Source organism: Mustela erminea, chromosome 21, assembly GCF_009829155.1.
Source record: "Mustela erminea isolate mMusErm1 chromosome 21, mMusErm1.Pri, whole genome shotgun sequence".
NCBI lineage: Eukaryota > Metazoa > Chordata > Mammalia > Carnivora > Mustelidae > Mustela > Mustela erminea.
In genome coordinates, this window is record NC_045634.1 from 6,317,525 (window position 1) to 6,338,611 (window position 21,087).

The window sequence follows — 21,087 nt, forward strand, 5'->3', positions numbered from 1 at the left end:
CCGGTCCCGCCCCTTGGGCTGCCGCGTCTGAGAGTTGAAGGACGGAGTTCAGTGACTCGGAGGTCTGGGAAGCAAGAAGACACGCGGAAGCACCGTGTTTCTTAAAAGGGAGAATACATTTTCCTTACCATCTAGTCAATCTAGATTCCTCTTCCCCTTTTATCAGGGATGGGGGAATGGGTGTCCCGGGACCGCACGGCAGCCCCGCCTCTTCCTGAGGACGGGCACGTGATACCGGAAGTGGGTGGGAATAATATGGAGGCGTTTCCGGCAGGCCCCGGCTGCTGAAAGCCGGGGCAGACGTGCTGCTCCCGGTCCGGGTTCTTGTCCCGGTCCCGCCCAGGCGGCGACTGAGGTTTGAGAAAGGAGGTGTCGGACGCGCTGGCCCACCGCCGCTGTACACTGCAGCCTTATCTCAGCTCAAAATGAACTATATGCCTGGTACCGCCAGCCTCATAGAGGACATCGACAGTGAGTAGCTCATGTCCTCTGGATGAAGTCTGGGGTGTGATCCTTCCTCCTGGGCGGGTACCTGTTCATGGGGAGCTTGTAGAATTGAGTCTGGGGCGGGCGGGGGGCTGTTTTTGGCACACTTCAGGGTGTTCGGCTTTGACATCCTCCACGTGAGTGAAGAGCCACAAGACACTCCGTTTGCCTGCCTTCTGTCCGACTACCTCTATCCTGCGTCTCGCCGCCTCCACCGGTCCCCGGGCCGATAAGCCACAAGCTGTAGAATTCATTCCTGCTTTGGAGGGACGCGGCTGCTAATACTCAAACTTGAGAGTTGCCCCTCCCTACGTCCACTATCTCCCACCTGCAATATATCGACGTACCTGATTGTTACTCGTGGGTGAATGAGAATAGTTAAAGAAATGGTTCATTAAGGAACGAATATTTTCAGATAACAGCTGTTGGACTTAATTGTCAGTAAACGTAGGTTTTATGCCATGTAGCCATTTGCATTGCAGTCTTTAGCACTTTTAGGTTATGATGATAGAGATCACTGCCAGACAATGATACTGACTTTTCTGGAAAGCCTGAATCACTTCAAACCTATTTTTCTGTTCGACAGTTTTCTTTTACTTGTACTAAGAAGACCTCCCTTTTTCTAAACTCTCATCTGTGAATTATTCCTCAAGCAACATTTTCTAATCCTTTTAATCCTGTGGTCTGTCTCATTAATTTCTAATTGCTGCAGAATGGTTTACACAGTTCCAAACAAGTTACAACAATCACAGTTACTATGTATACAAATTTTAAAAGGTGTCCGGTGGGGCACCTGGCTGGATCACACAGTAGAGCATGCAGGACTCTTGATCTCTGGATTGTGAGTTCAGCCCTTGGGTGTAGGGATTACTTAAAAATAAAATCCTCTAAAAAATAATAAAAAGTGGGCACCTGGGTGGCCCAGTTGGTTAAGCGGCTGCCTTTGGCTCCAGTTATGATCTCAGGGTCTTGGGATCAAGTCCCACATCTGGTGCCCTGCTATGCAGGAAGTCTGCTTTCCCCTCTCCCTGCTGCTCCCGCTGCTTGTACAGTCTTTCTCTGTGTCAAATACATAAAATCTTTAAAAATAATAGTAATAATAAAAAGTGAGGCTGTGATCATATTTTCTTTTTCTCATGGTCTGAAATCATTCTTTAAATCCAAATTAATGATTTTGCTATTGAAAGAAAACGTAGTGTGAACTGGACTATGTTTGTATATGAATAACAATTGCACAAGCCCATCTGTAATATGGTGTTTTTTTAAAAAAAAATATTTATTTATTTATTTATTTATTTGACAGACAGAGATCACAAGTAGGCAGAGAGGCAGGCAGAGAAAGAGGAGGAAGCAGGCTCCCTGCTGAGCAGAGAGCCCAATGCGGGGCTCGATTCCAGGACCCTGAGATCATGACTTGAGCCGAAGGCAGAGGCTTTAACCCACTGAGCCACCCAGGTGCCCCATCTGTAGTATGTTATGAAATCTTCACTTTTAGTCATCTATGGATGCCATTTTGCCCCCACCTCTCATTTTATGTATCTGAACTATGTGAGGCCCCTAATACATTCTGCCAGTCTACTAAAAATAATTTTTATTCTCAAACTTCTAACCACTTCTTTGTGGACTCCTTTACTGAGAAGTTTGAAACCATTTCTTATGCACCCTTCGCTGTCCCCCCAACCACACGAACTATTTCCTCTTATCTTCTCAATCTTTCTGCATATTCACCCATCCTCTCATCTGAGTAGGAAGTACTCCTCCCTTTCAGTCTGTGTTCTTTATTACTCTTTCTTCCCACTATTTCTTCCATTAATGCCCTTTTTCTCTCATATCATCTCTCTCTCCCTGGATCCTTCCCTTCATTCTTGTCCATCCATCTCGTACTTTTTTCAGTTATGTCTCCTCATCAGACTCCTATCCCGTTTTCATATCTTTACCACCAAACCTTTTGCATCCTCTCCATTTTGACTCTACTTCCTGGCCATCTACAGTAGACCTCCTCTGTTACTCCCGCAGTCTGAGTTTTGTTGTCATCACACTGCTGAAGCTGCATTCTTAAAACGCAGCAGTTTGATGCATTCTTCTGGGTTCTTCCCTGTCCTCTGCAATATTGCGATACTATTAACACTGGATTCGTAATTCTGCTCTCTTGATTTCTGCAGCACTGGACTTGCTGATTTTCTCACCTATCCAGCTCACTGTTCCCTAAAATAGGTGGCTCCTTGGGTCCTAACTTTGGTCTTCCTCTTTTTTTAAGATATATTTATTTAAGAGAGCATGTATGAGGTGGGTGTAGGGAGGTGGGGGCAGAGGGAGAGCGAGAATCCCAAGCAGACTTCCGTCTGAGCATGAAGCTCAATCCCAGGACCCTGAGATCATGATGTGAGATAAAATCAAAAGCCAGCCACTCAACCAACTGAGCCACCCAGGTACTCCATGCTTCTTTCTTTAAATCTCTAGGAGAGCTTCATGGACTTTAATAATTATATCACTTCTTCGTGGACTTATCCAAAATGGCTCTCATTCTGACCTCTTTGACATTCCAGTCTTACATTTCCAACTGCTTGTTGGCAGTGACCTGATCAGCACTTCAGAATCACAAATAGCTAATAATCTTCCACCTTAAGCTTCTTTTATTGCCAGCTTCTGGTACATCATCCACCCTGACATGATGACTCAAAATTCCTACATGTGGGGGCGCCTAGGTCATACAGGCATCTGACTCTTGGTTTCAGCTCAGATCATGATCTCAGGGTCACGAGACAGAGCCACATTGGGCTCAATGCAGAGTCTGCTTAGAATTTCTCTCTCCCGCTACAGTACACGCCCCCACATTTGAGCACTGGCACAAGGTCTTGCTCTCTCTCCAATAAATAAGAAATCTTTAAAAAATTCCTGCATGTCCTTTACTCATTTCTTCAGCACCCCCCCCACACACACACACAGTCACACCCCACCTTTGCAGATTCCCATCACTTAGAACTACACGGTCTTAGGTCATCTGGATGACTTAGTCTTTTAAAGTCCAACTCTTGGTCTCAGCTCAGGTCATGATCTCAGGGTCCTAGGATGAAATCCCATTGTCTGCATTTGGTGTGGTCTTCTTGAGGATTCTCTCTCTCCCTCTCCCTCTGCCCCTCCCCCTGTGAGTGTGCATGTCCTCTCTTTTTCTCTCTAAGATAAATATATTTTTTAAAAAACAGTAGAACAACACCGTCTTAGTTCTCGCAACTCTCCCTTCTCATTGGCCTTAGTGTAGGTTTCCTCTTCATGTCTCACATTCTGCTCTCCCTTTTCTGCCCGTTCAGTCTTCAGTGTTTTCTTGTAAAGTATAATCCAAATTGAACCTGCTTCTGGTACTTTGGGGACTTCATATCCTGTGACTTCCCTTTACACCCTCACCTTTTAGCCAAACATATGGATACATACCTGCCTTTTTCCCCTCTGCTTCCTAAATTACAGATTCCCCTTTCCCTTTCCCCGTCATTCATCCCAGAGGCCAAAAATTATCTTTTAAGGCTCAGCTCAGATACCTCCACCAGCTAGATAATTTCCCTTACATATAATTAAGATATGCTTTCTTGTTGTATTTAATTATAGTGCAAAGAAGGGTATAAATTCCTTCAGGGAAGAATCACTGTCTTATTTCTCTGTTATGTTTCTAGAATGTACTTTATGCATAGCATTAAAGAAATTAATGAATGAATTTTGCTAGCTATTCTGGTAACTGGCTTATTGTCATTCTTCAGTGTCAGCTCAAAGACACCTCTTCGGAGAGTTTTCCCCTAGTCACCCTCTCTTCTGTAGCTACCTTCCCTCTCTCTTCATGTTATCCTGCTATTTTGTTTATTATTCCATTGTACTAATCACAGTAGGTAGTTCTTGTGTGTGTGTTTGTGTGTGTGTGTTTACTTGTTCGCCTTTCTCCACCAGGAATGTAAGTTGATATGGTTGGTGACTTTCTGAGCTTTCTTCCCTACTGTATATCTCAGCCCCAGACCATTGCTCTCAATAAATATTAATTGAATTTTTGCTCTAGCTTACTATCAGCATCCTCATTCATCTGTTGGAGGCATTGTTTTTATTTAAAACCTTCCCTGCTCCCAAAGTGTGAAATAGAAGCTCTTCTATAAGTTGAGAGGAAAATAATTCTAATATTAAGATCATATAGGTCATCTAGACTAAATTTCTCAATTTGTGTATATAGAAACTGACATGACACTGGGAGGGTTTAACTGCTAACATCAACATCTAGAGCTGGGAGTCAGACTTCCAGGCTGCTCACCCAGTCCTTTGCCCACTCTGCCACCACGGGAATCTTATCATCTAAACCACAGGATGCCTTGGTCCTCCCTCTAATTTCCTAGTAAACTGTGCCTTAAATGCTTTGGAAGAAGTGGTAGAGCTTAACCTGCTGTTAACTTTGTTTTATTGTTAATCCTGTAAACTCAATGAAGCTAACAGTTCTCACTTTTTAAATATTTTTTTCCTCTCCCCAGAAAAGCATTTGGTCCTGCTTCGAGATGGAAGGACGCTCATAGGTTTTTTAAGAAGCATTGATCAATTTGGTATGTACTAGTTACAGACTTCTCTGTAGTGAAGAGCTGCTGTTGTATGTTTGTGTTATGTCATGTTGAAATTTATTTATCTGCAAATTTTTCAAGTGTCTGGCATAATGGAATACTGTTTGGAGTCATTACATCATTGTTTTCTGTTTTATGATTAAGTGATTCAAAAGCTAATATTTACAAGCTTGTATTTCTAAAACCGGTTTTCCCTAGAACATTTGATTAGTGTTTTGGACTTTTTTTATTTTCCCCAGTAGAGGGAGCCAAATGATAGGCATAAACTCAGTCCACTGAAAAAGCTGCTCATTTATACATTGGCTTGGGTGCGACTACTCTTCAAAGCAGTTCCTGCACTGAAGGTAGTAATCCCTCCCTGTCCAATGAAAGTTGGGTAGTAGAAGGCATTTCCTGAAGCATTTTTGGGGTCCCAACTTTCAGCTCAAGATTTTACACTTTAGGGATACATCAGACTCAGAGAATCTGTCTTTGTTTTGCATCTTGCATTTTTCTATATAGAGATCTGTATTTGCTTCTGTTTCAAGGAACTTCTCAGTTCATATCAACATTTGTTGGACATCTGCTAGTGGATTTCAACATAATTGAAATGCCTAGAGGAATTACAGAAGATAGCATAGATACAAACCAAGACAAATAGTACCAATTTATAAAAGAAAAATAATTATTCTTAAAAGACTGGGGTTCTGAATCTTAAGTCAGGTTTGTCCTTTGGGGGAAAAGTAACAAATCCTGACTTTATTGTCAGATTACCAGGTATTGTTATCTGACAAAGTGAAAAAAAGAGGTTTTTGTGTATCGCACAAAAAGGTATTGCTGGATACCTGCACTGGGTTATGTGAATCTTAAGTACTGAAACAAAGTTAAATCTTTGGTAAATCATCATATATACATACTCAAGCAACATAGAAAAACTGCTTTTTGTTTTAAAAAAAAAAAAAAGTTTCCAACTCTGCAGTTTTTTAGGTTCTAGAGTCTTCCAAGTGCTCTGCCCTTTTATATTTTCTTCTAGTCATGTCAGTATTCACAATCTCACTGATGTAAAGGAATTTAATTTTTGTAACTGATTCCCACCATCATTCATGCATTAGTGCAACATAATCCCCAATATTCTCTTTTTACAGTTGTTTAGAAGTCTCACAAGTGGTGTGTCTTAATAAAACAGGGGAAGACTGTTTAAAATTTTAGCTTTTCCCAGAATTAGAAAGTTTGGAAATCATATTCAGTGAAATCTTTTCTACTCAAAATAACTGATTATTTGAGTTATGGACCTTTACCCAATAATTTGAACTAAATATCTTTGTTTCTTCCCTGTGCACTTATAGCTAATTTAGTGCTACATCAGACTGTGGAGCGTATTCATGTGGGCAAAAAATACGGTGATATTCCTCGAGGGATTTTTGTGGTCAGAGGAGAAAATGTTGTCCTACTAGGAGAAATAGTAAGTGAAAACCGTTAAGCTGCTGTGGGTCTTGATAATCATACTAGTCAGGTTTCTTTTTGCCTTTTCAAGAAGGAAAAAATATATTTTCCACATGGCACCCAGCTTCTCACAGAAACCACCACATCAGTTTAGGAAAGCTACGGTATAAAAGGAAAACTACAGAGAATAATTAACTTTGTTTCAGTGCCTCTTGGCATTTTAAACATTTTGATCCCATTAGCAGCAAAGCATCATTGATTTTACCTGATGTAGAAGTAGCATACTGTACAAACATGTTCATCAATATATTATTTCTTCTATGTTTAATAGTAGAAAGTTGAAAAACTTAATAACAAACAAGAGATGAATAATTCAATAAAGTATGATTTATACACACTGGAATATTTTGCAGTCATTTAAACAATTGGTTATAAGTAGGTTTTCATGACATAGAGCTAATGAGCAAGGCTTGGAGGAAAAAACACATTGGATATACATCGTGATGTCCTATTTTTTAAAGGGGGAAGGGGAAGGAAAGAAGGGGGCTGTAGGAGAAGCCTTTCTGTTACCTCCTGAGAACGGAGCTCAGCCTCACTTGGATCCTTAGCTCACAGCCAAAGAGGATACCTCAGTATGCCAGGGAGACCAGTTGCCAGGTGAAAAGTTAAGTCTTCTAAAGTGTTTAGGGGTGTTTGTGTGTGTGTGTGTGTGTGTGTACATACATACATAACCATGCATATACATAATATACATTTATTTAGGCATACACACACACACACACTATTAGAAAACTAGATAGCTAATAGAAGTGCTCTGACTTTTGGGGGGCGGGGGGCTTTTTAGGTTTTTATTTTAGTTACAGTTAGTTAATATACAATAGTTTTTTTTGTTGTTGTTTAAGATTTTATTTTCAAGTAATTTCTACACCCAACATGGGGCTCGGACTCAACCCCAAGATCAAGAATCGCATGCTCCTCCAGCTGAATCAGCCAGGCGCCCCAGCATACAGTGTTATGTTAGTTTCAGGTGTACAGTATAATGATTCTCAGACATTTTTAAAAGAAGATAAAACTTGATTTCATGTTTTACATAAAATATTTACTTAAAAAGAAAAATACCTTATTAAAACCTTTGGCTTTGCTTCTGATTATTGGGTTTGCCAGGAGTATCGAACTAAAAAATTTTGGTTTTTGCTTTTATCCTTTTCTGTCTTGTTTGTAAAGATTCCAGTATAGTTTCTCAATAGCTAACTGCATCTTAAATCAGGTTTACAGAAGTCTTTGGAGTGGAGTGGTTTGGTCTATAGTGACTTTTAACATGAAGTTGTTTGAGAAAGTAAGGAGATAATCTGCCAGGGTCCGGTTGGCCTGGAGACCTCTAGCTGAAACACTAGCAATGACGAATCAATACTGTCAGTAACAGCATTGCTACGTGCTGCTATGAAATGGAGGAAATATTTTTTTCTAATTTTTAAAGTGTTTTTGCGATGGATATTTTTGGTTCAGTAGATCGTTTTTTGCATGTTTCAGTGGTAGAAGTTATCTCATTGTAATACACAGAGGCTGAAACACAGCACTGTGGTACCATGAGGTGTGGGGAGTGGCATGAGCAAATGACTAAAGTGCCCTGCCAGTATATGAAGAGGGGCTGACCCATCTCTGGATAGTAGAAGTAGGAGTGATTATTTTTTCCTTTGTTTATGCTTTTCTTAATTTTCAAAGAGGAAACATGACTTTGCTCTCAGGAGAAAAGATTTAAATTAAAATATTTACACATACTCTGCTTCACTTTTATAGTCGTGGACACCACAAAAATGCTGTGTGTGCCATTGCATCGGCACACGTGGGACCTCATCTACGTGGTACACATATAGATGAGGAGGAGGGAACTTGCACTTGGTCTTGAGAAAGAAAAAGGTTATGGAGAAAATACTCGTATCTGTTAATGGTTTGGATACTGCAGAATTTTTACAGTGGTACCACTAAAGCCTTGTGGTTTGGGAGTGCTTATACAGCTCTATGAATAATGGTCAGTGTGATGAAATTAAGTATCAGCCCTAGAGAAACTCATACCCAGAAACCAATTCAGGGCTGTAAACATCTTTTGTTTAGGAAGTCCCTGGATTCTGCCTCAAGGATGGTGATGCACACAGCCTTAAGTAATAAGACTGATTGTTGGGAATTGGCATCATTAGAACCACATGACTAGCCTGATGAGTAACATATTGAAAACTAGGCAGTACACCACGCTAAGAACATTATCTTCCCTTCAGCTGCTACCCATGGATTGTGAGGGTGGATTATTCTTGATTAGATATATTTCGCCTGGTTCAGCTAACATTTCAGCCAAGGCAGGACTTGCTTATGTAATTTGTGTGGCTTTCCTTCCAACCTCTCTGGTGAAAATCTTCCCCCTGATTTCCCCGCCTGTGGGTTCTGAGGCCTTGGCAGCACATGGCGTGTTAGTACCCAGTGGTAGGCTGCAGTGTCTGGAAGGTTTGTGTATACGTTGATGCCTTCCCAGAATTTTATAATCAAAAATCATAGAGGAAGATAAATAAGAATACCCTGTATATATAATCTTTCCATTTTACAGAAACAAGAATAGTACCTATATGTTCATTTTAAGGAGAATAAGTTGAATCTGGATAGTGAGATACTTTTATAGCAAGGTTCTGCATTATAAGATTAGTTATCAGATATTTATCAGGTGTTCAGATCTAAAAATATTAAGAATAGGGGCACCTGGGTGGCTTAGTCGGTTGAGCATCCAACTCTTGATCTCAGCTCAGGTGTTGATGTCAGCATTGTGAGTTTGAGCCCCACATTGGGCTCTACACTGGGTGTGGAGCCTACATTAAAAAGCATATGCCCGAGTGAGTGAAAAAATTACAGTTAATATTTGCATTGTAGGATTTTTTAAAGTCAATATATACATGAAAAAATTAGAAGGCTATTCACCAAAATATTGTTCCATACTGGAATTATGGGTAATTAAAAAATTTTTTTTCTGTTTGTCCATTTTCTAAATTTCATACAGTGAGCATGTATTTTTAAAATAAGAGAAAAAAAATTTTTTTTCAAACCAAAATATAGAGACATATATTGGAGCCAAACTGGTTTAGTAACCTAATTGGTCTACTGAGGTTTTCTCTAGTAAATTTGTTACCATTAGAGGGGCAAAGAATCTTGCATTATAATTTAAAGACTCCTAGTTGATGGAACAGAGGGGCAGTTTTTTGTCTTTGGGTGGGGGGGTGCTTCTTTGAATCAGTGTTCTCTACCTCCTTAGTCAGCCACGACTGTCCTTTTTAAGCTGACTTTGATAACATAAAAATATAAAACTTATATAAAGCCATCTTGGTCTCAGTAACTTCTTTCTTGGATCCTTTGAGGTTGGGGAAAGAGCTGTTCATATGTATATACATATATATGTATAATTACTGTTTAAGAAAAACAATCCTTGAGTAATGTAGGACTTCAGGTAACTTAAAGTTTATGAGACACACTGATACTTCTCCCTGTTACCAAATTCACATAAGTATATGTTCTGGGTGGTGTTGCCAGCCACTCCTGGCAGCCACTCTGTCCCCAGGAGAAGGCTATTTCAGCCCTGTCACAATTATAAAAAATAACCCAAGCCCGACCCAGGAATCCATTTGCATAAAGGTCTGTAATGTTTTCTATTCTTGATGGTCAGTTGAGGCTTTTCAACCCTGCTTCTTTTGTAGGACTTGGAAAAGGAGAGTGACACACCCCTCCAGCAAGTGTCTATTGAAGAAATCCTAGAAGAACAAAGGGTCGAACAGCAGACCAAGCTGGAAGCCGAGAAGCTGAAAGTTCAAGCTCTGAAGGATCGGGGTCTCTCCATTCCTCGGGCAGATACTCTTGATGAGTATTAAGTCACCTGCTCGGAGGCTATTGCTCTTGGGGAGCAGGGGCTGTCACCCAATGAAAGTGACATCTGGTCACATCACACATTTGACTAGAGACTAGAGTTTTGGAAAGTCCTTTTTATTTTGAATTCTTTCACATGTGCAACATGAAGAAAGCACATGGCTTTTTTTTTTTCCTTTTTAATGACAAAAATCATTGTTTAAAAAAAAAATCAGTGGCAAGGACTCCTTTCACACACCACTGTGGAGCAGGCAACTACTTCTTTATATTGCTCTTCGTGTCCCCAAATTAGCGTTCACAGAAGACATTCTTCATTTACTTGTAAATAAAATAAAGGTCTCAAAACTTGTGTTATTTCCTAAGTTTGAGTTGCCTCCAGTGAATAGATAAAATTAAGTTTCTGCTCCCAAAGGTATAAGCTGTCCACACACCGGGATCTCTCCCTTCTGTGACAATTCCAAGTTGCTAGTTACTTACGAAGGAATATTTTCATCCTAAATATCTTGCAGACCCTCCCCCTCTCCCCTTTTCATGTTTTGGTCTGGTAAGAAAAACACATTTTCAGGCTTGAGGAAGGAGCTTTCAGTTAAGTTTTGCAGTTACCAGTGGTACCAGAAGCCTCCGTTTTGAGAAACCGCATCACAGCTATATTGGCTGGTCCTGCTTCGGCAGCAGGTGCTCCAAACTCTGCATGAGATCCAGCACTTAAGTTAACACACAGATGGACAAGACTCATCACCCACCTTTGAAAAGCATGTGTGACTTTAATCACAAGAAGATACTGCAGGCCATCAGAATTACATTCGTTTTCCTGAGCACCACTCTTTCAGAACATCTGACACCTCCAAGGAATTTGGTTCACTGTAGGATCTTGTTTTTTTCCAACCTCCTTCAAACAACTCCAAATGCATTAGCAAGAGTTACGATTTGTGAGGAAAAGGGACCTCATTTTCACAATAGAATTTCCTACCCTCACAAGGGAAACAAAAGCAAAAATGAACTTTTGGGACTTCATCAAGATAAAGAGCTGCACAGCAAAGGAAACAGTCAACAAAACAAAGAGGCAACCCACAGAATGGGAGAAGGTATTCACAAACGACACTACAAACAAAGGGCTGATATCCAAGATCTATAAAGAACTCAAACTCCACACCCAAATACGTAAGTCAAAAAATGGGCAGGAGACATAGCAGACACTTCTCCAAAGAAGACCATACTAATGGCTAACAGACACATGAAAAGATGTTCATCATCGTTAGCTATCAGGGAGATTCAAATCAAAATCACATTGAGAAACCTTACATCATTGGGATGGCAAAAATCGGCAAGGCAAGAAACAATGAATGTTGGAGAAGTTGTGGAGAAAGGGAACCCTCGTACACTGTTGGTGGGAATGCAAGTTGTTGCAGCCACTTTGGAAAACAGTGTGGAGTTTCCTCAAAAAATTAAAAATAGAGCTACCCTATGACCCAGCAATTGCACTACTAGGTATTTACCCCAAAGGTACAGATGTAATAAAAAGAAGGGTCATCTGTAACCCAATGTTCATAGCACCAACGGCCACGATAACCAAAGTGTGAAAAGAGCTGAGTTGGGGGCGCCCGGGTGGCTCAGTGGGTTAAAGCCTCTGCCTTCAGCTCAGGTCGTGATCCCAGGGTCCTGGGATGGAGCCCCGAATCGGGCTCTCTGCTCAGGAGGGAGCCTCCTTCCTCCTCTCTCTCTGCCTACTTGTGATCTCTGTCTCAAATAAATAAATAAATAAAAAGAGCTGAGATGGGGGCGCCTGGGTGGCTCAGTGGGTTAAAGCCTCTGCCTTCAGCTCAGGTCGTGATCCCAGGATCCTGGGATGGAGCCCCGAATCGGGCTCTCTGCTCAGGAGGGAGCCTCCTTCCTCCTCTCTCTCTGCCTACTTGTGATCTCTGTCTCAAATAAATAAATAAATAAAAAGAGCTGAGATGGCCTTCAACAGACAAATAGATAAAGAAGATGTGGTCCATATATGCAATGGAATAGTACTCAGCCATCGGAAAGGATGAATACCCAACTTTTCCATCAACATGGATGGGACTGGAGGAGATTATGCTGAGTGAAATAAGTCAAACAGAGAAGGTCAGTTATCATATGGTTTCAGTTGTTTGTGGAACATAAGGAATAGGGTGGAGGACATTAGGAGAAGGAAGGGGAAAATGAAGCAGAGAAAATCGGGGTGGGAGACAAACCATGACAGACTATGGACTCCAGGAAACAGACAGGGTTTTAGAAGGGACAGAGGTGGGGGGATGGGTGAGCCCGGTGATGGGGATTAAGGATTGCATGGAGCACGGGGTGTTATACGCAAACAATGCATCATGGAACACTACATCAAAAACTAATGATGTACTGTATGGTGACTAACATAACACAGTAAAAGAAAAAAGACATATATGATCTTTGGGGAAAAAAAAAAAAAAAAGAATCCCAGCCTTAGTAAGTTTTGATCCTTGCTTTCTCACCTTTGTCACCCAGGCAGCAGCTAAGAATTAGACGCAAACGGTGAAACCGGACTGCTGGCTTCCTTCCGTCTCCAGGCTGCTTGGCACAATGGCTTACCCTCAGCTCTGCCCGGCCCAGTCTTTTTACCGGTACCAATATCTGGTGCTGCTTCTCCTGGACGATTGCTGGCACTCTTCTTCCATTATTAGATTTTAGACTCCTCGGTTCACACTTTTCTATTATCTTTAATAGTTTCTTCCAATACTGGTTCCCATACGACTGCTTTCTAGGGAGACAAATAAGGATGATCTACCAAAGCCCCTTTCCTGTCCATCTTTATTCTAATAAAATTGAGTACAAAAGGATATCTTTTTCTCCTCTAGCTGTTCTTTTTCCTTTTCCTTGGCTCTTGACCTTCTATTACATGCTCTTAGCTAATTTAAACCACAGCTTTGCAGCACCTGGGGGGCTCAGTTGAGCATCTGCCTTTGGCTCAGGTCATGATCCCACATCTGAGCTTGCTGCTCAGTGGGGAGTCTGCTTCTCCCTTCCCCCCCTCCTCTCTCACTCACTCTCAAATAAAGTATCTTTAAATAAACAAATCACAGCCTTCCCCAGCTGTGATAAGCTCCTAACAGGCCCTGGATACTCAGTAGGGCCAGATAGTCTCACAATGTCCATTGTGCAGAGCTTTTCAGGGAAGCCACGTCCACGTGAATCCCAGGCGTATTACACAGAGGTGAAGGTGGCTGGAAAGTGGTCTCGTTTTGCTCACGTGAAGAGGGGCTGGCAGGGTCAGGCAGAGACAGTACAGATAGTAGATGCACCGGGCCACCTCTAGTCTCAGCCATGCATGAACCTCATGATGACACTGCCCAGCTCAAGAGCCAATCCCAGGAATTGCAGCGGGGAGAAAAAACTAGAAGAGAGGCAATTAACGAAGAGTTCCACACCTCCATTCTCCCCCAAAACAAGTTAGGCATATTTCCGTATTTGTGGAGCATCTTTCACCTTTCAAAAGGCCTGCTACGAGAGCAGCTCCATCCAACTTCCTTTCCCATTAGGAGCCAGGATTCCCAGTGAGGTACACAGAAGGCATCCTGGCTGCAGATGCTGCAGGCCAGAGCCCCAGTGCCTAAACAGTCCTCCAGCTTTAAGTGAAGGCTGAGCCTGCTTGTTATCAAGGAAAGAGGAGCAACAGAGTAGTCTGAGCGGTCGCCTTGGAGGTAACGTGGGCTGAGCAGGAATGTCACCCATGATAAAAGCTCATGTGCAGGGGTGCCTGGGTGGCTCAGTAGGTTAAAGCCTCTGACTTTGGCTCGGGTCATGATTCCAGAGTCCTGGGATCGAGCCCCACATCGGGATCTCTGCTCAGCAGGGAGCCTGCTTCCTCCTCTCTCTCTCTCTCTGCCTGCCTCTCTGCCTATGTGATCTCTGTGTGTCAAATAAATAAATAAATGTTAAAAAAAAAAAAAGCTCATGTGCACACACGCTCTACCAAGGCAATTGGTTCCTAAAGGTGACCCTTGACAACAAAGGGGTTAGGGATGCCGGCCCCCCTACACAGTCAGAAATTCCTATGTAACTCCTGACTCCCCATAATCTTAACTAAGAGCCTACTGTTGACTGAAAGTCTTGCCAATAACATAAACAACTGATTAACATGGGGGCACCTGTGTGGCTCAGTCAGTTAGGCAGCCGGCTCTTGGTTTCTGCTCTGGTCATGATCTCAGGGTCCTGCGATCCAGCCCTGCACTGGGATTGAGCCCTGCATCGTGGGGCTATGCTCAGCAAGGAATCAGCTTGAGGATTCTCTCTCCCTCTCCCTCTGCCCCTCCTTTCTGCCCTTCTCTGAAATCATCTTTTAAAAAGTCATAAGAGAAAATACATTTACATTACAATACTGTATTTATCAAAATACACACCTGTAAGTGTACTTGCGCAGTTCAAACACATGCTGTTCAAGAACTGACTGTACCTTAAATCCAAGAGAGGTCAGGTCTTTGCTCGTGAGACTGAACATGAAAATAACTGGATCCGCCAAGCAACCAACAGGATTAATTAGTAGAGATCATTGGGTTGAATGTGGAGATGTCCTTCGCTGCGGACAGATGCCCAGGTGTGAAGAGTGGAGATACTTGGTATAAAAACGTCTGGAAAAGCATCCCAGGAAAACATAAGGTTGGGGGTGGGGGAGGACTTGTCAGGGGTGCTGGAAGGAAAGAACATAGTCTTTAGCCTGTTTTCTCCCAACTGCAGTGCCCCCCATCTTACGGATCGCCCTCCGACAGTACCACCCCCCAATAAGGAGAGCAAGAGCCGGCTTCTAAGAACTAAGCAGCTCTTGTATCCAGTTAAGTGAACCAAGATCGAAAGTAACTTTTACTATCCCCTTCCCAACATCTTCTAGCCTGAAAGAATTAGAAAACCGGCTCCAGGAAATGGAGTGTATCCGTTGTTTATCTGGCTGGGTGCACCTCGGCAGGACTCCCCTACCGGCCTCCTCCTGGGTTCTGCCTGGGCTCCCTCGAAGCAGAGGATGAAATCAAGTTCTTTCCTTTCCTCCTACCTCATTTCACTGCTCTGCCTCTTTCCCATACTCAGCCTATACTGTACCCATTCTCCTTTTTTAAAAAGATGTTTTTCAGGGTGCATGGGTGGATCAGTCCGCATTAAGTGTCTGCCTTCAGCTCACATAATGGTCCCAGGACGGAGTCCCACACTGGGGTTGGGGTGGAAAAAAAAATCTCTGCTCAGCAGGGAGTCTGCTTTTCCCTCTGACCCTCCCCTTCTCCTGCTTGCTCTCTCTCTTTCTCTCTCTCTCTCAAATCAACAAATAAAATCTTTTTTTTTTAAGTGTTTTTCCTAACTCTAGCCATTCAGTAGTTGCTACAACTTGGCTGGGAATGGCCTCAAATGCTGCTGCTCTGGGCAGCCAACTAGCCCATAGCAAGGACAAAAAGGAAGAGCAAGGACTCAATGTATCTCAAGGTCAGGTATCCAGATGGCCTGGGAATTTATCTGTAAGACCAGATTTTATTGATGTACAATTTATACACAGTAAAACCTCCTCTTTCAATGCACAGCTCTATGAGTTCACAACTGCCTACAGTTATGTGCCCACCACACCTGCCCCTTTGAATTTAACTTCTCTCTCCTTCCTGGCCCCTGGCAACCACTGACCTGTTTCCTGTTGCTATAGTGTATGTTGGCAACTAATACAAAATTTTCTTAAAATACTGTACAGGTCAAAAAATAATTCTGGAAGGTTAAATTCAGCCCACCCGTGTTCCATTTATTCTTCTGGTTTAGGCTATTCCAAAAGGCAGAAAACTTTGTGTACCCTGCCCAGGTACAAGAGATCTCCAGGCAAGGAGACCTAAAGCCCGGCTTACCTGCAGAGATGGAGAGTGAACGGGGAACAAGAAACAAAATATAATCTGAGAAAGTCATTCATCGCCCTAAGTTTGTTGATGACTACTATATGCCAGGATTGACAGGCTATGAGAGGCAACACTTGGTACCAGTTTCCAGAGAGAAACACGAGGGTTGGTTTTTGGTTTTGTTTTGTTTTTTAAGATTTATTTATCCAGTTATACACAATTAATGAATTATTGAACATTACATCGAAACTAATGATGTACTAGAAGTTGGCTAATTGAATTTTTTTTTAATTTTTTTTAAGAAATTGTATAGCAGTCTGTATTTTTTCTTTAAGATTTTGTTTATTTATTTGACAGACAGAGATCACAAGTAGGCAGAGAGGCAGAGAGGCAGGAAGGGAAGCAGGCTCCCGCTGAGCAGAGAGACTGACATGGGGCTCAATTCCAGGACCCTGAGTCCACAACCCCAGCCGAAGGCAGAGGCTTAACCCACTGAGCCACCCAGGTGCCCCAGCTAATTGAATTTTTTTAAAAAAAAGTATGTGTGAAAGTAAAACAAATAAATAATAATAATAAATGCTTCTTAAAAAGATTTGCTCATCCATTTGAAAGAGAGAGGGAGCATGAGCAGGAGAGGCAGAGGGAGAGAGACTCTCAAGCAGACTCCCCACTGAGCATGGAGCCTGATTGGGGCTCGATCTCACAACCTTGAGATTGTGACCTGAGATGATGACCTGAGCCAAAACCAGGAGTCAGACACTCGACCAACTGAGTCACCCAGGTGCCCCCAGAAACATGAGATTTTTAAAGGTTTAGCTGTGTAACCAAGAGCACAGACCAGATTGCCCGGCTTCTTCCTAGCTGTCTGAGGTTGGTCAAGCTGCTTACCTCACTGCCTCAATTTCCTCATCTGTAAAATTGGCCTAAGAATAGTCCCAGCTCCTTGGGTGATGGTTGTAAGGATAAAGTGAGTTAATACATGCGAAGAGCTTACAATAAATAGTGCCTGGCCCAGGCGGCATGCTCAGTGTCAGCTACTATCATCTGCTGAATCCCCAGTGTGCGCCAGACTCCTGGGAGTGACTCCATACCCTCAAGGAACTGTACAAATAAGGATGCCTTGTGAGCTAATGGTGACCAACTCGGGTTATGGAATTAAGATACTGACAACATAAAATGTACTCTAAAGCAAGGTAATCCACAATCACCTCAAGTCTGATGACTCAAACTTGCCTTAACTTTCTGCTGCCTCCTCACAATGCCACCTTGGGAGGAAAACACTGCGTTCTTTCCATCCTAAATGGATGGAAAGCATTCCAGATTTGCCCTCCCCTCCAGGCTGACCACCTTTCAGAGATGGAAGAAAATCAGTATTTATTGAGAATGTGTGCAGTACCAGCCTCTTACGCTTTCCGAACATTTATTAAACATTGATGTGGTTATGAATTATCTAGCACTGTGCTGAGCACGAGGGGTTTAAAAACTTGCAAAGGATCCAAGTTCTCATGGAGTTTACAGGTCCTTATGGAGCTATGGACATGCAAAAAAGGGGGACCTGCATGTGTGGGGACACGGAGTATATAAAAAACCTCTATCCCAGGGCACTTGGGTGGCTCAGTAGGTTAGACATCTGCCTTCACCTCAGGTGGTGATCCCGAGGTCCTGGGTTCAAGCTCCAAGTCAGGCTTCCCACTCTGCAGGGAGCCTGCTTCTCCCTCTCCCTCTGCTTCTGCCCCTGCCTGTACCCTCTCTCTCAAATCATTAAATTTAAGAAAATCTTAAACACAAAACCTCTGTGTCTTTCTTCCTCTGTGTCTTGCTGAGAACCTAAAGCTGCCCTAAAATAGTAGTATTTTTAAAAAGGGGTGTGTGGGAGGGAGGGGCGGGAGGGACAGTGGTCTTACTGATACTGTGATACACTTTTATCAAGGGGGCCCACAGGAAAAAGTACTGGATTCTAGTTAAAGAGCAGAGCAAGGTGGGGGCCCAGGGGAGGGCTTGAGGGCAGGTGATGCTGTGAGTTACCTGGACTAGAAGAGGGTGTGTACGGGGCAGACAGCCTGCAGGCCCCAGAGAAGACAGCCAGGGTGGGAGACACTGGAGGACCCAGAGATTGGGCTAAGAGGTCTGGACTTTCTCTTTTGAGCTCCTGGTGTATTGTCACCTGATGGCAGCCTTCCCACCAACCTGAGAGAGTCACACAAAGGAAAAGAAAAGGACAGTATACCCCCGTTTCATGGATCAGGAAGTTCAAACGGAAGCAGCGAGTGGCTGGGAATCTCGAAGCAAGAGACAGATGGGGGACCTGGGAACCCACTGCAGTGTAACACCCGTGTCCTCCACTCCCCAGCCTCCCCACATGACCAGCCCAGCCTCTCAGGTCGCGACGCACCCCCCACCCCTGCCACACACCTCCTCTGAGCCAGGGACCCAGACAGCGCAGCCCAGCACTGCAGGGGAATCTTCCCGTGCCCCCCACCCCCGTACTCCACCTCCCATCAGTCCTTACCCTGCTATGGAGCAACCCTCGGATCCTTTCTCTGGGCTGCTGGCCAGACGCTCTTCCCGGAACACACACCCCATCCTCAATCTCAAACCCAGCAGCTCCTAACTGCACTTTCCGTGCTCTGGCTCAAACGTCCCTTCCTCCCAGAAGTCTTCCTTCCCACTCAGCCCTCCCCCTGCATGGTGAGGCCCTCTGTACTTCCAAACTCCTCCTGGGCTCCCCTGCTCTCCTCCGCGGCCACATGGTTCATTTTCCCTCGCAAGGGCAGAGCGTCCACACAGCGGACACTCAACAAGGGGGTGTTGAAGGAATGAGGGCTCCCAAACCTGGCCTCTCGCCCCCGCCCACCCCCACCCACCACTCTGCATCGTCTGAGCCCGACCTCTGGTCGCCTTTCTCCCTGGCCTGGCTTGGCCACCCCGTCTCCTCCCTTGGGGCCTCTGTCCTCCTCAAAAAGCAAAGCCAGATACAAATGACATCCAGAGCCAGAGGAAGTTCCAAACCTGTCTCCCCACCTTACTGCTCAGAGGGACGGTGAGAGTTAACTGCTCATTGGTCCTGGAAAGGATGAAGAAGGGACGACGAAGGCCTTGGCCTTGGGGGAGGTCAGCAGCACCCCTCCCTGAGTCAGTGGCAGCGCTGACATCAGCAGCAGCTGATGCTTGAGTCCGCCATCTCCCGCCCCAACTCCTCCCTGCTTACGGTGGCCATAACTCTCCCCAGGATGGCAACAGCGGGGCCTTGAACATTATCTGCGTGGACTGTCCCATAATAACCCCCTCCCGCTCCCCACCACCTCCACTGAGGGGCACATGTGCTTGAGGGCGCACGTGTCCCTGTGAGGAGAAGCCAGGGGTAGCTGCCACCAGCCTTCCCAGCTTGCCCTCTGCACCTTCTCTTGCAGCCGTGAGAGGTTCAGGCCTCCCATGCCTCCGCTGGGGCCTCTCCCTTTGGTGCTGTCTCCTCTAGGACTCTGCAGAGGCTGGAAACAAAGCCTGCAGGCTCGTTTCCTCAGCCAAAGAAAGAGTTACACCCCCCACCTCCCGCAGCTGGTCACCCCATAGAGAAGGAGCATGAGTCTGCTCTGGGTCCTGCCTGTGGCTGAGTGTGGGGGAGAGATGGGAGTGGACACGGCGCCCGCCTCAGGGAGGAACAGTCCCATGGAAGAGACAAGAAAACACACACAAACCATTACACAAATCGGGACCCCACACGATGTACCCCGCCAGTGGCAGTGATAGTAAGAATGGGAGACAGGGGAACAAGCCGTTCCAGAGGGCTGGGGGGGTCGAGGAAGGCTTCCCGGAGGAAGAGGGACCACAGTGGGCCTTGAGAAATGGGCCGAGGGATCTCTGGGCAGCCACTGCTCAGAGAGGAGCCCGGGACAAGGACCCCTGGATTGCTGGACCCTTTCCACTGCTCATGAGGGGCTGATGGAGGGCGGGGGGGGGGGGCTCACTCTGTCCTGCTGGGCGCTGGGCGCCGGTGGCTCTGAGCTCCCGGCCCTCTCATCCTCCCTGTGGTGAAAGAGACAGCAAGAGCCAGTGGGGTCTGCGACTGCTCCCCACCTCGGAGGCCTCCCCTCCCTGCCACCTCCCGTCCACCAGAACTTTCTCACAAAGAAGGCAGGCCCTGGGCCAGGGGCCACATAGTGTGATTCTCTTGACCCCCAATATTCTTGCTGGGTGAATCTCGCTTAAAAGCAACCTCAAGTTCAATCTTTTTTTCTTTTTTTAAAGATTTTACTTATTTATTTATTTGAATGAGAGAGACGGAAATAGCTACAGAGAGCATGAGCAGACAGGAGAGGGAGAAGCAGGCTCTCCGCGGAGCAGGGAGCCCGATGTGGGGCTCCATCTCAGGACCCCAAGACCATGACCTGAGCCAAAGGCAGACACTCAAGATTCAACCGACAAAGCCACCCAGGTGCCCCCTTAAGTTCAGTATTAAAGGGAAAAGAGTTTGTGAGAGACCAGGGCAATGCTTCTCAAAGAGTACCATGCAGTTCACAGGATACCTGTGTAGCAACTACCTGGGAATTTTTTTTAAATACAAGTTTTAGGGCCTCAATTCTAGACCTGACCTGTTAAACTTAAGAATTTCTGAGGCTGAGAGCCAAAAATATGCATTTTATTTTTTTATTTTTTTAAAATATTTTGTTTATTGGGGCAGCTGGGTGGCTCAGTCAGTTAAGCATCTGCCTTTGGCTCTCAGGGTCCTGGGATGGAGCCCCACATCAAGCTCCCTGCTCAGCAGGGAGCCCGCTTCTCCCTCTCCCTCTGCCTGCTGCTTCCCGTTTGTGCTCTTTGTCATAAATAAATAGATCTTTAAAAAAATA

General features: G+C 44.5%; 1 protein-coding gene across 1 annotated transcript; it reads left to right on the forward strand.

The window, feature by feature from the left end:
- The first annotated feature begins 23 nt into the window (after positions 1–23).
- LSM1 (LSM1 homolog, mRNA degradation associated) lies at positions 24–10,750 on the forward strand. The gene is made up of 4 exons (XM_032329041.1): positions 24–471; positions 4,986–5,054; positions 6,395–6,510; positions 10,223–10,750. The coding sequence occupies exons 1-4, from the start codon at positions 426–428 to the stop codon at positions 10,391–10,393; spliced, it is 402 nt and encodes a 133-aa protein (XP_032184932.1). The 5' UTR covers positions 24–425; the 3' UTR covers positions 10,394–10,750.
- The last annotated feature ends 10,337 nt before the right edge of the window (positions 10,751–21,087 follow it).